The 11,248-nt window shown below is 39.5% G+C and overlaps 1 protein-coding gene across 1 annotated transcript; it reads right to left on the reverse strand.

Annotated features, from left to right (window-relative positions):
• Nucleotides 1-7,150: 7,150 nt before the first annotated feature.
• Nucleotides 7,151-7,766, reverse strand: LOC110927755. Its single transcript, XM_022171186.1, has 2 exons — nucleotides 7,413-7,766; nucleotides 7,151-7,315 (listed from the first exon to the last, which is right to left on the reverse strand). Exons 1-2 carry the CDS (start codon nucleotides 7,764-7,766, stop codon nucleotides 7,151-7,153), a joined length of 519 nt encoding a protein of 172 aa, XP_022026878.1.
• Nucleotides 7,767-11,248: the final 3,482 nt, after the last annotated feature.

Raw genomic sequence — 11,248 nt, forward strand, 5'->3', positions numbered from 1 at the left:
AAATTCATAAGACTATAAGACTATGGGGTGTGGAGGGGCTTGGGTTGGGGGCATTGCTCGACACGTGGCAGATGTGGGCTCCACCAGTCCACACCCAAAAAAGTGGGGTGTGGTAGCGGCGTGGCCAGGCTGGCGTGGGTTGCTATGTGGTTTTTTTTTATTAAAATTGAAAGCTAAAGCCGTTTTATCCCCCCCCCCTCCAGGCTCAATCCCCACGCCAGCGGGGCAACGCCATGGCCAACGCTAGCCCGGTGTTGTCTAGCCAGCGTTGCTTGGCCACCGCCGTCCTAACCCACGCCCCACACCCCACGGTCTAAAGTTGAGCTCATAATAAGTTTCTTCAATTATAAATTTAATTTTAACAAAATCAATAATGCATATGTGGTGGTATACTATAGAAAGTTGCAAACTTTTTATCTGGAGTCATCACCAGCAAAGAGAGTACTAAAGTATATGCAACCTATGGTAAATGCAGTTGAAAAGTCAGAAATGCTAAAACGTCATGACAAATAAGGTAAAACCCAACTATGTGTTCAGACCATCAATTTTCTTATGTGTTGAGACCATCAATTTTCTTATGAGAATGATTAGCCAATTTGAACCCTATGTTAGGTGTGTTTCTGCTATTAAAATTATTCCTAAAAATTAAAGCTTAATATTTTTTTTATTAGGTTTTAAAGGCACCAAGGCTATTTGGTTGCTACACCTAACTAAGAAAGCCAAATAGATTAGTAAATAATGCCAGACAGCTCACATGTTTTAATCCAACCCTGTTTTGACCCGTTACCAGACTCACCCATACTATTGAGCACATATTTGATAAATTACAATTATACAGGTGGGGACCTTGACGTTACATGTCGAACTCACGTCACGAGAATCAGTTGGTGATTCAACACCAGAATTCTACAATGACATCCTCTTCTTTGGTGTAATCGACATATTAAAAGATTTTGACATCATCAAAAAAGCTTGAGCACGCCTATAAGGCATTCTAATACGACCCGGCTTCCATTTCGCTCACATGCATACAAAAACTCCGGATGACAATTAAGCACTCTACTACAGATGAAGAAAGCAGCAAACACCACAAAAGGAAATCGCCTTGAAAGGTCAACGCAAAAGTCCTTTTGCTTCTAGGTATGTATGTGGACATGTAATCTTTTGGGTCCACTTAATATGTAATATTTTGGTTCATCTAAAACATTTTCTCCAATTCAACACAGATTGTGTGTATGTACATTGTATAAAGTCCAACTCACACATATTAAAGAGTCGAATACATCATATACGGAACACGGCAAAAAACACATTGTAAAACGCGCAACGCGCGATGATGAATAACACTAGTTGTATATATATATATATATATATATATATATATGTATATATATATATTGATTTCGAAGGACGATGAATAGTAATTTACTTTTTATAACAATATATAGTTTTTTTTATTTTATTATTTAATGTATTATAATAATCTACTATTATATTTTACTATTTTATTATGTAAAATATTATGATAATTTATTATTATATTTACTTTTAATAACATATTTTTTTAAACATCTATTTCCTTTACCTTTTTTAATAATTATTTTTTTTCTTTTTTTGACATTTATTAATTTATTGATTAATTTGATACTTCTTTAATAAGTTACGGTTATAACTTTTTTTCTACAACTTAAGTATATATTTGTGATTGATTTTTTTCCCTGACATTCCGTTATAAGTTTTGTTAAAACGAGGTTATACTCAAAATAAAGTATTTATTTGATATCATAAAACGGTACGATGATAAACTAAATTGTTCTAGTAGCTTGAATTTCTAAACATCATGCTCTATTTTCAAATCACGTTTGTTTTACATTATCATTTGCTCGGTTTCGCTGCAACACGCGATATAAAAAAACCCATAAGAATTAAATTCCATTTTTATCATTGCAAGAATATTAGGTTTGACAATGGTTCCGATACGATTTTCATAACGGGTCGGATTTCGAAGATCCATTTTTGGCGGAGGTTACAGAGTGCGCCTCGCGTCTTTAATAACTATGGTGAAAGCTAAATTCGTCTCGGTATCCAACTATCTCGGTTGGTGAGAAAGGTATTACTTGTCTATGTTGACAGCTCCTAAATATGAGCAAGTTAAACCAGCATATGCTACAATTCGCTAAGTTTAGACACACCAACACATTGCAATTGTAACCAAACTATTCAGAGTACAAATCACAAGTTTCAACAACAAATCTACTCTACAGAAAGCTATATTACCTCAAATTTCAACTTTAACCCGGTCGATGAACTGATACTTGTTGAAACTTGTACTCAAATTTAACAAAGCTACAAGTTTCAACAGCAAATCTACTCTACACAAAGCTACACTACCTCGATTACGTCAATGTAGTAGGAGAACTGCGCGATGCGGCGGCGGGTATTAGGCATTTCTCCCGATTGAAACTCCATGTCATCGGGTATCAACTAAAAGGAGGAACATATCTGTGTTAGAAAAATCTTATAAGCAGAATAGATGTTTTATTACTTATAATTTTGATCTAGTTTACTATTCACAATCACAAAATACGGAAAAATTACAGGAATTGTCATTTTGACTACACGTTTTTACTTCAATACCTATTTGACCAAATCTCTAAAAGCATAATCATTTGATTGACCGTTACAACTACAACTGATTACATAAAAGTACCTGGTATACGGAAATAGAAAACACCATAGGGTACAGGCACCAGTGTTGGGCTTGATTCTTAAATTCGCCATTGGCGCTTTTTTAACCTGATTAATGTGGAAAAACTGTTGGCAATCAAGAACAATCGAACACCGATTAATCATTCATATATGTTTATCAACATGAAATGGGATCAAAGTAAACAGATCCTTGTCTGCAGAGAAATGTCTAAGTAGACAATTATACTCATGAAATTGACCCGCGAAATTTTACAATTTCGAGCCTATTTATAGTATGTGAACCGGCGCGAACAAGGAGATTACACCAAGTCATTTAGTGTAACAGAAACCGTGAACAGCCATCGATTACATGCTATCCGTTTGATTTTATCAAGTTTGACTTTTGGTTTCTGCCTTGTGACCAGTTTTGTAAATAATTATACCTAATCTAAATCTGTCTAATCCTAATACATATATACATAAATTAAATAAACCTGAGTTTACTTTATAATTTAACAAAAACATCTTCCCTAAAACCAGTATAGAAAAGTTCAAGGTCTTTCGTTATTATTTGTGAACGTAATGAATCACCATATAATATATCACCAATAAGCACTCATATAATGGAAAGAGTAACTCTTCTTTTACCCTTGTCAACTTTTATGTACCTACTTTACAACAAGATAAAACCATTAACCGAATAACTGATAAAACCAAACCATATAAAAAACTAGTGGGTCGGTTAATTGTTTTTCTGAAAACCGAAAGCAACGGATCGATTATGGTTATCAATGTTTCCATACCCACTATAACTGAACCAACTGTAAGAGGTTGAATGTAATCGCTTGCCTATTCTCTGTATAAACATTACAATATATACTAGAGTACAATCTCCTATTCTAGGTAACAAATATTCACAATGAATGTACATAATAACCGATCCTAAATCATAGGCTAAGATACCCCCGCAGTCGAAGCAGGAGGTTTACGGATGCTGAGACTGGATCAAAAATCTTCAAATAGATTATGAGGGAGGCCTTTGGTGAAGATATCGGCTATCTGATGGCGAGATGAGACATGATGCACATGAACTAAACCACGTTGAACCTGTTCACGAACAAAGTGAATATCCAATTCGATGTGCTTGGTGCGTTGATGTTGAACTGGATTGCCTGACAGATAAACAGCACTGACGTTGTCACAGTAGATAAGGGTGGCTTTCGTAGGCGGGTGAAGGAGCTCGAGATGCAAGTTGCGAAGCCAACATATTACGGAAACGACATTAGCAACCCCCCGATATTCAGCTTCAGCACTTGACCGAGAGACCGTAGGTTGACGTTTAGAGGACCAAGAGAGAAGAGTGGGTCCAAAATAAACGCAATATCCGGAGGTTGAGCAGCGTGTGTTAGGGCAGCCAGCCCAATCAGCGTCTGTGTAAGCAGTCATAGTCACGGAAGAAGATGGTTCAAGTGTGAGGCCATATGATGTCGTGCCCTGTAAGTATCGAATGATTCCTTTGAGAGCCTGCCAGTGAGAGTTCATTGGCGCATGCATGTGCATACAAATCTGCTGGACTGCGTAGCTCAGATCAGGTCTGGTGAAAGTGAGGTACTGAAGAGCACCTGCCAAGCTACCGAGATCTTTCATAGCGAATTCACTAGCGAGACTAGCCATGAGTTGTTGACGAAGTTGAGCCGAAGAAGTAACAAGTAGTATATCATCAACATAAGGAAGAAGGTAGGCAGTGTGTTGCTTATGGTGTAAAATGAAGAGAGAATTGTCACTTTTGCTCTGAATAAAACCCATGCGTAGGACATAGTCTGTAAACCGCTAGTACCATGCTCTAGGTGCCTGTTTTAAACCGTATAAGGACTTCTTGAGGCGACAAGCATGATTCGGAAATTGCTTGTTGCGAAATCCCATGGGTTGATACATGTAAACCATTTCATTGAGGGTGTCGTGTAGGAAGGCATTGGTGACATCAAGTTGATGAACTCGCCATGCCTTGGTGAGAGCAATAGTGAGCATTGTGCGGATTGTAGCAGGCTTTACCACGGGGCTAAAAGTTTCACCACAATCGATCCCTACCTGTTGTAACCTGCCTTCAAAAACTAACCGAGCCTTGTATCGTTCTAAAGAACCATCAGAATTAAATTTGTGTTTAAATAACCACATACTATGGATTACATTCATCTGCGGGTGTCTAGGAACAAGTTCCTAAGTCTCATTTTGAATAAGAGCATTATATTCAGTTGTTATGGCGTTATACCATTCTGGTGAGGACAAGGCAAAGGTTGGGTTTTTGGGAATGGGTACAATGGTAGTGGTGTGAAGGTCAAAGTGTTGCCTTGGTTTATGAATGCCATCCATGGCCTGAGTGCGCATGGAGCGTGTTGGAAGGGCATGGGGTTGGCTGTGGTGTGGAGACGGTGGGGCTGGTGGAGTGGACGGTGGTGTAGGGGTAGGCACCATAGGTGTGGGAGGAGGTGAAGGTAGGGTTTGTTGGGTCAAAGGAGAGGGGGTGAAGAAGTTGGACCTGAAGAAAGTGGGCCGGCAGTTGAAGTTGGGGAGGTTGGCGGTTCGAAGGGGGCTGTGGGCGGGGATGTTGTTTGGTGGGTATTCGGTTGGGAGACAGGGGTGGTGGATATGTGAGACCAAACATTTGGGCGAAGGGGGCGGAGAGGAAATCATATTTGGGGGGTGTGGAGAAAACCTGTAGAAAGGGAAAGATGGTTTCGTCAAAGATAACATGATGAGATATGGTGATTTGATCGGTGTGGAGATTGTAACATTTATACCCCAAGTGTTGCATGGGGTATCCGAGAAATACGCTGGGGTGCGACTGGGGTTCAAGCTTGTGAGTGGTGGTGGATGGGATAAGGGGGTAGCAAATAGAGCCGAAGACCCGAAGATGTTCGTATGAGGGAGTGGAACCGTATAAAATTTTGGTGGGAGTAAGGTTGTTGCGAGTTTTAGCGGGTATGATATTATGTAAGTATGTGGCCATGTCAAGAGCATGATGCCAAAAGGAGGGTGGGAGGTGAGCGTGAGTAAGTAAGGTGCAGATGATGTTGTTGATAGAGCAGATTTTTCGTTCCGCCTTACCATTTTGGGATGATGTGTGAGGACAAGAGAGACGAAACAACATTCCATTTTTGCACAATATTGTTTAAAATTGTGGTTAATATATTCGGTACCATTATCACACTGAAATGTTTTAATTGGGCGTTCAAATTAGGTGGTAATTTGGGTGGCAAAGGTTGAGAAAATAGAGTATACTTGGTACTTATTTGAGATCGGGTAGGTCCAAAAAAATTAGTATAATCATCTAAAAATAGTATATAATATCTGTGACCGCTAGTGCTTAACAATGGCGATGTTCAGAGAATACTATGTACAATATCAAATGGTGCAACAGTATGAGATGTATAAGATGTAAAAGGTAAACGAACACTTTTTCCCAAAACACATGAATGGCAAATTGTTTTATTAGCTGGTTTATCAAAAAAAAATCAAACTAGAATTTTTCAAAGAACTTAAAAGACTAGATCCTGGATGGCCTAGGAGTTGGTGCCATAAGCATTGAGTGAGGGCAGCAAAGGTGCTTGGTGTGGTCCGTTCCGAAGCAGGAGGCGGCAGAAGTGGGTACAAGTCACTGTTGTTGTTGCACCGGAGGATAGGGACCCGGGTCTTGAGATCCTTCACAAGAAAACCAAATGGGTCAAATTCTATAGAAAGAGAGTTGTTGGTGCATAGCTAATGAACGGAGATTAGGTTTTTGATAAGTTTTGGTGAATAAAGAACATTATTTAGTTTAAAAGGTGGGTAGGGTGTTGGTAAGGTAAGGTTTCATTGGCCTGTGACTGAGATGGTATTTCCGTCACCGACAATGATATATTTATTTTTACTCTTATTTAAATGAGATTGAGATGTACCTGACGATTGCAGATAAAGACCCGTAGTGCCAGTGTCCATCACAGAGTTCCAATCTGGTGGGTTTAAGCTTAACGTGTACATAGCATGTGCGATGTCAGTAAGGGTGTAGGAAGCATTGGCGGCGTTGGGGCGTGGGCCTAAAATTCCCTGACCCAAAGTGTTAGAGTTAGGCTGTTGAGTATTCGGGTAGGGGCAAGGGCGAAGCCCAAGTAGGCCACTGTGAGTTTTGTTGATGGGCATTGAGCCATGCTGGTGGGCCGTATGGCTAGGGGAATTGGGCCGAGAATTGTTGAGCATCATTTGGGTTGCGGTTGCGGTTCCAAGAGGGTCTGCCATGATCACGTCCGCGGCCACGAGAGTGACCCCGGTTGTTTCCGGTTTCGGTGCGGTAGTCGGTAGTGTGAGTGGTATTGTTTGGTGAGGAGGGTTGGGAGGCAGCAGGTCGAGAGGTGGTGTGGAGAGCCGAGCCGGTTGAGTTGGCAGAGGTGATGGCTTGATTGGCTTTGCGGGTTTCATTCATGCAATGTTATGAACGGACCTCGTTGAAGGATGGCAGGGGTTTTGTGTTGCCAAGAACAATGGCCACAACTTCATAGGAATCGGTAAAACCGGCCAATGTTTGCAACACAAGAGATTGGTCATCAACAGGGGCTTCAATATTGTTGAGTTGGTCGGCAATTACTTTGAGTTCCTGACAATACGTGGCCATGTTAGAAAAATTTTCAAGGCGGGTAGAGTTGAACTTTTGTTTCAGATAGAGGGCGCGAACAGCTTTGTTGTCTTGGAACAGGGCCTCGAGGGCAGCCCACGCAACATAGGCAGTGGAGCCTTTCTTCATAATGGGTTTGAACAAGGTCCGAGGAGATGGTGCCATAGATCCATTGAAGGACTATTTCATCCAGCCTCTCCCACGAATCAAGAGCAGTTTTCGGGGTTGATGTTTTCTCAGTGTCGGTGGTTTTGGTGGTATCGGAAGTGGTAGTGGCAGGACGTTCAAGGTGATCGGAAACAAGAAACGCTCGACAGTGGATGCGGAAGAACTCCGACCATGTCGTGGACTGTGCGGAGTCAGATTCAAGGGTGATGGGGATGAATGATTTGATGTTGGTGACAGTAACTGTTGGGTGGAGTTTGGTGTCCATGGGAATTGCAGGGAAGAAGGTTGAAGATGGGGATGTGAGAGGGCAGCAAAGACAGGGGGGTTGATCGCAGGGAATAGGGCGGCAATTTTAGGGTGGAGGCAGGCCTAGGGTTGGCCTGATACCATGTAGGAGGTTGAATGTAACCGCTTGCCTATTCTCTGTATAAACATTACAATATATATTAGAGAAAAATCTCATATTCTAGGTAACAAATATTCACAATGAATGTACATAATAACCGATCCTAAATCATAGGCTAAGACCAACATATAGTAAAATCTTTGTTTGATTTAGGATTTTTCACCATTTTTGAATATTTGAAGTTTTTGATTGAACATTTCTAGTATTCACAGGTTATTTCATATCTTTTTGGTTGAATGTTTATTTGAATATACAGAATATATCAAATTACCTTGTTTGAATATTTTGTAATAATCGGTAATAATATTATAGATTACGTGTACTTTTTTTAATACTATATAGTATACTAATATATAAAAATATACAATGACAATTTATTCCATGTTAAAAAAAAATTATAATTGAGTTTTTTTTTAGCTAGGCCTAAGTTCACGGTTAACCATCCATAACCAACCCGTTATAACCTTCAAAACCGATTAACCAAAACCACCTAACCAATCGATTATGGTTATGATATTCCATTAACCAGCATTGTGGTTATGGTTATGGTTTTATGCCAAAATCGACTCATACACACTCGTAAGTCCGACCACATATTTGACACAAACCACGATTTTTATGACACTATAAAGGTGTAGGGAATGCAGTTGTGGCAAGCGACATGTTTTGGCAAGTCATGACATCATCGACAACTACATTCCCCATCCTTCAACGAGATGTCAGGGGAATAGTTTAGTGTGAAGTGGGGGGTGCACCCGCCCCCTCCCCCTCCCCCAATGTTTCGGTTAGAAGTGTAAAATTTCATATTTTTCGTCCGCAAATTTTAAAATTATATAGGATCGTCTCCCTAATTATTTTGCCTAAATATTTATACAATATATCATCATCATCATCATCATCATACTCAGTAAATCCCACCAATAGCAAAGCAAAGGTAGGGTCTAAGGAGGGTAAGATGTGACATCTGTGCTTGTGATATCATTGTACAAACTCTGAACAATCCAATATTAATAAAACAATGCATTTTGAACCCAATGTTTGTTATTTATGTTTGACATTTTGTGCTTTTTGATTTTTGATTGATTTTGAACTCTATATCGCTTTCTAGAGAGTTATACGCAAACTGATGCATAAACGTAATCAGTTTAAGACGACAAACACTCTGGAATAGCAACATAAGCTTAACATACCTTAAATACCCTTCACATAACTTAGAAATAAGTTTTAAAGGCTTTGGTATTGCAAAAACAAGTTTATTCGCTCACAGGGACTATTTGCGTCAACTTGCAAAAGTCTGCCATTTCGTAAGGCAACGTACAGTCCGGGACTTGATCATAAGCTAAAAATACCATATATAACCTAAACATGGCTTAGAAATAAGCTTTGATAGGTTCGGTGTGCGAAAATATGCTTATATGATCTTACAGGGACTAAAAGTGTCAAAAACGACGTAAGTTTGCATTTTCACGCATATCTTATGTTCCGACCACATCTAGACATCCAAAATTTTTGTACAAACTAAAATATTTTTATTTTAGTGATTAGCATGCAAAAATACCCCTCGTCGCTTAATTTGGTTCGTTTTTCGCATCCGTTTGAGTTTCGTCGTAATTTAACGAATAACGTGACCGTACGACCAAACGAGCCAACATCCGAGAGTTCTCCAAGCATCTTTTGAGTCCTCTAAACTTTATTGACCTTGTAGAGCCTTGAAAATGGCTTAACGGAGGTCAAAAGGGCCTGAAATGAGCTTAAACCAAGTGCAGGGACCTATGCTGTAAATAATGAAACTGTTGCTGATTTGCTGGATTTGCACGGGCCGCGTAAGCCCTGTGTAAATCTTACGCGGGCCGCATGAGAACGCCCAGCGACAGAAACTCATTTTCAGCCAACTGTTTGACAATTCAGGGGCCATTCTTGCAATTTCATTGTGTGATGAGCAAGTTAACACTTCTCCAAGTCATGCTAGCTGTCCCTAAACACTTGTATGGCTAGGATTTATTGCTTAATGGCCAAACAAACCACTTGTAATTATCCTAGAGCATCACCACAAGTATATATAGCTTGGCCAATTCACTTGTTTCTTCACACTTGGTCTAAAATTCTCTAAGTTGGGGTTTTATAACTTCATACCTGAGAATTTATAAGATCAAGTTCAAGCAAGGACCTTTTGTAAGCATTCCTTCATTCTTTTAGTGTTTTCTAGCTTAGAAAGTCAAACAGTGTTTGACTTTCAGTTTGACCAGTCAATGGTCAACGCAAACTTCGTTTGAACTTTGTAACGTGATTGTAATCACGATGGTTATAATCCTTAGCGATTATACCTACTGATTACCAGGTTAACTAGGCGTAGTGACGAGTCAAAGTTTCGGTCAAAATGCGTTTTAGCACGCATTTTGCAACGAAACTACTTTTAGTTATCAAAACACTTTGTTTTAATACCAAATCAGTTTTCTAAGTAGGTTAAACATATTTTAACATGTTTAACTCGTCACTATTAGTTTAGTGCTTGTTTAGGGTCGTAAGTTAAGCGGTCTAGACAACCCCTTAGACTTTCGAACCCGACCCGTTTGGTTGATCATTAGGATCCGACTAAGCTTGCTTAGTGATCATAGTTGCATAGGGAATATCCTCTGAGGTTATACCTTATGATCACGTAGGATTGGTTAGTTATTTGTTAAGTAGCTTGTATGCCCATAGGAAATGACCAAAACGCCCTTTCGAAGCATAAATCTGTATTTTGCCTATGTGAACATATTTTCGACATATAATCTGATTTAGTAACATGTTTAGGGATAATTGGGCATGTAAGACTTGGCATAGCACATAGTTAACCATCCGAACATAGTTTTACGCAAACGACGCATTATAGTCGGTGTTGTAAAAATCGCGACTAGGCGACGATTAGTCGGCGATTAATCGCTAGTCGTCCAGTTACTGAGTAATTTTTCTTAAATAGGTCCATTAACCGACTAGGTCCGACTAGGCACGACTAGGTCCGACTAGGCCAGCCAAAAGTCGACGATTCCAGCAAAAAACCTATATATTCCGGCCAAAACCTCTAAATTCCGGTCAGTTTCCAACCAAATCATTTGAATTCCAACAATTAATCATGTATACTTAAATAAATGAGTTGAGTAAGATTTAAAACCTAGCTACTTAAAATATTTACCTATAAAAATGTATATATTTATACATAAAACTGAAAATTACATATAAAAAACCCAATCCGATTAATCCTGATTAATCCCGAGTAATCCTGAGTAGTCGCTAGTCCCCACTTCACCGGCCGACTAGCGACTAGCGAGTTCTCCAACCTTGATTATAGTGGCTTATACTAC

Source organism: Helianthus annuus, chromosome 1, assembly GCF_002127325.2.
Source record: "Helianthus annuus cultivar XRQ/B chromosome 1, HanXRQr2.0-SUNRISE, whole genome shotgun sequence".
NCBI classification, from domain to species: Eukaryota; Viridiplantae; Streptophyta; class Magnoliopsida; order Asterales; family Asteraceae; genus Helianthus; species Helianthus annuus.

Excerpts from the sequence above, each read along its gene's own strand:
- LOC110927755 (XM_022171186.1), bottom strand. The coding sequence starts at position 7,766 with ATGGACACCAAACTCCACCCAACAGTTACTGTCACCAACATCAAATCA. Across the intron at positions 7,316-7,412 it reads TGGGCTGCCCTCGAGGCCCT|GAACTCAAAGTAATTGCCGA; the intron begins GTTCCAAGACAA and ends ACGTATTGTCAG.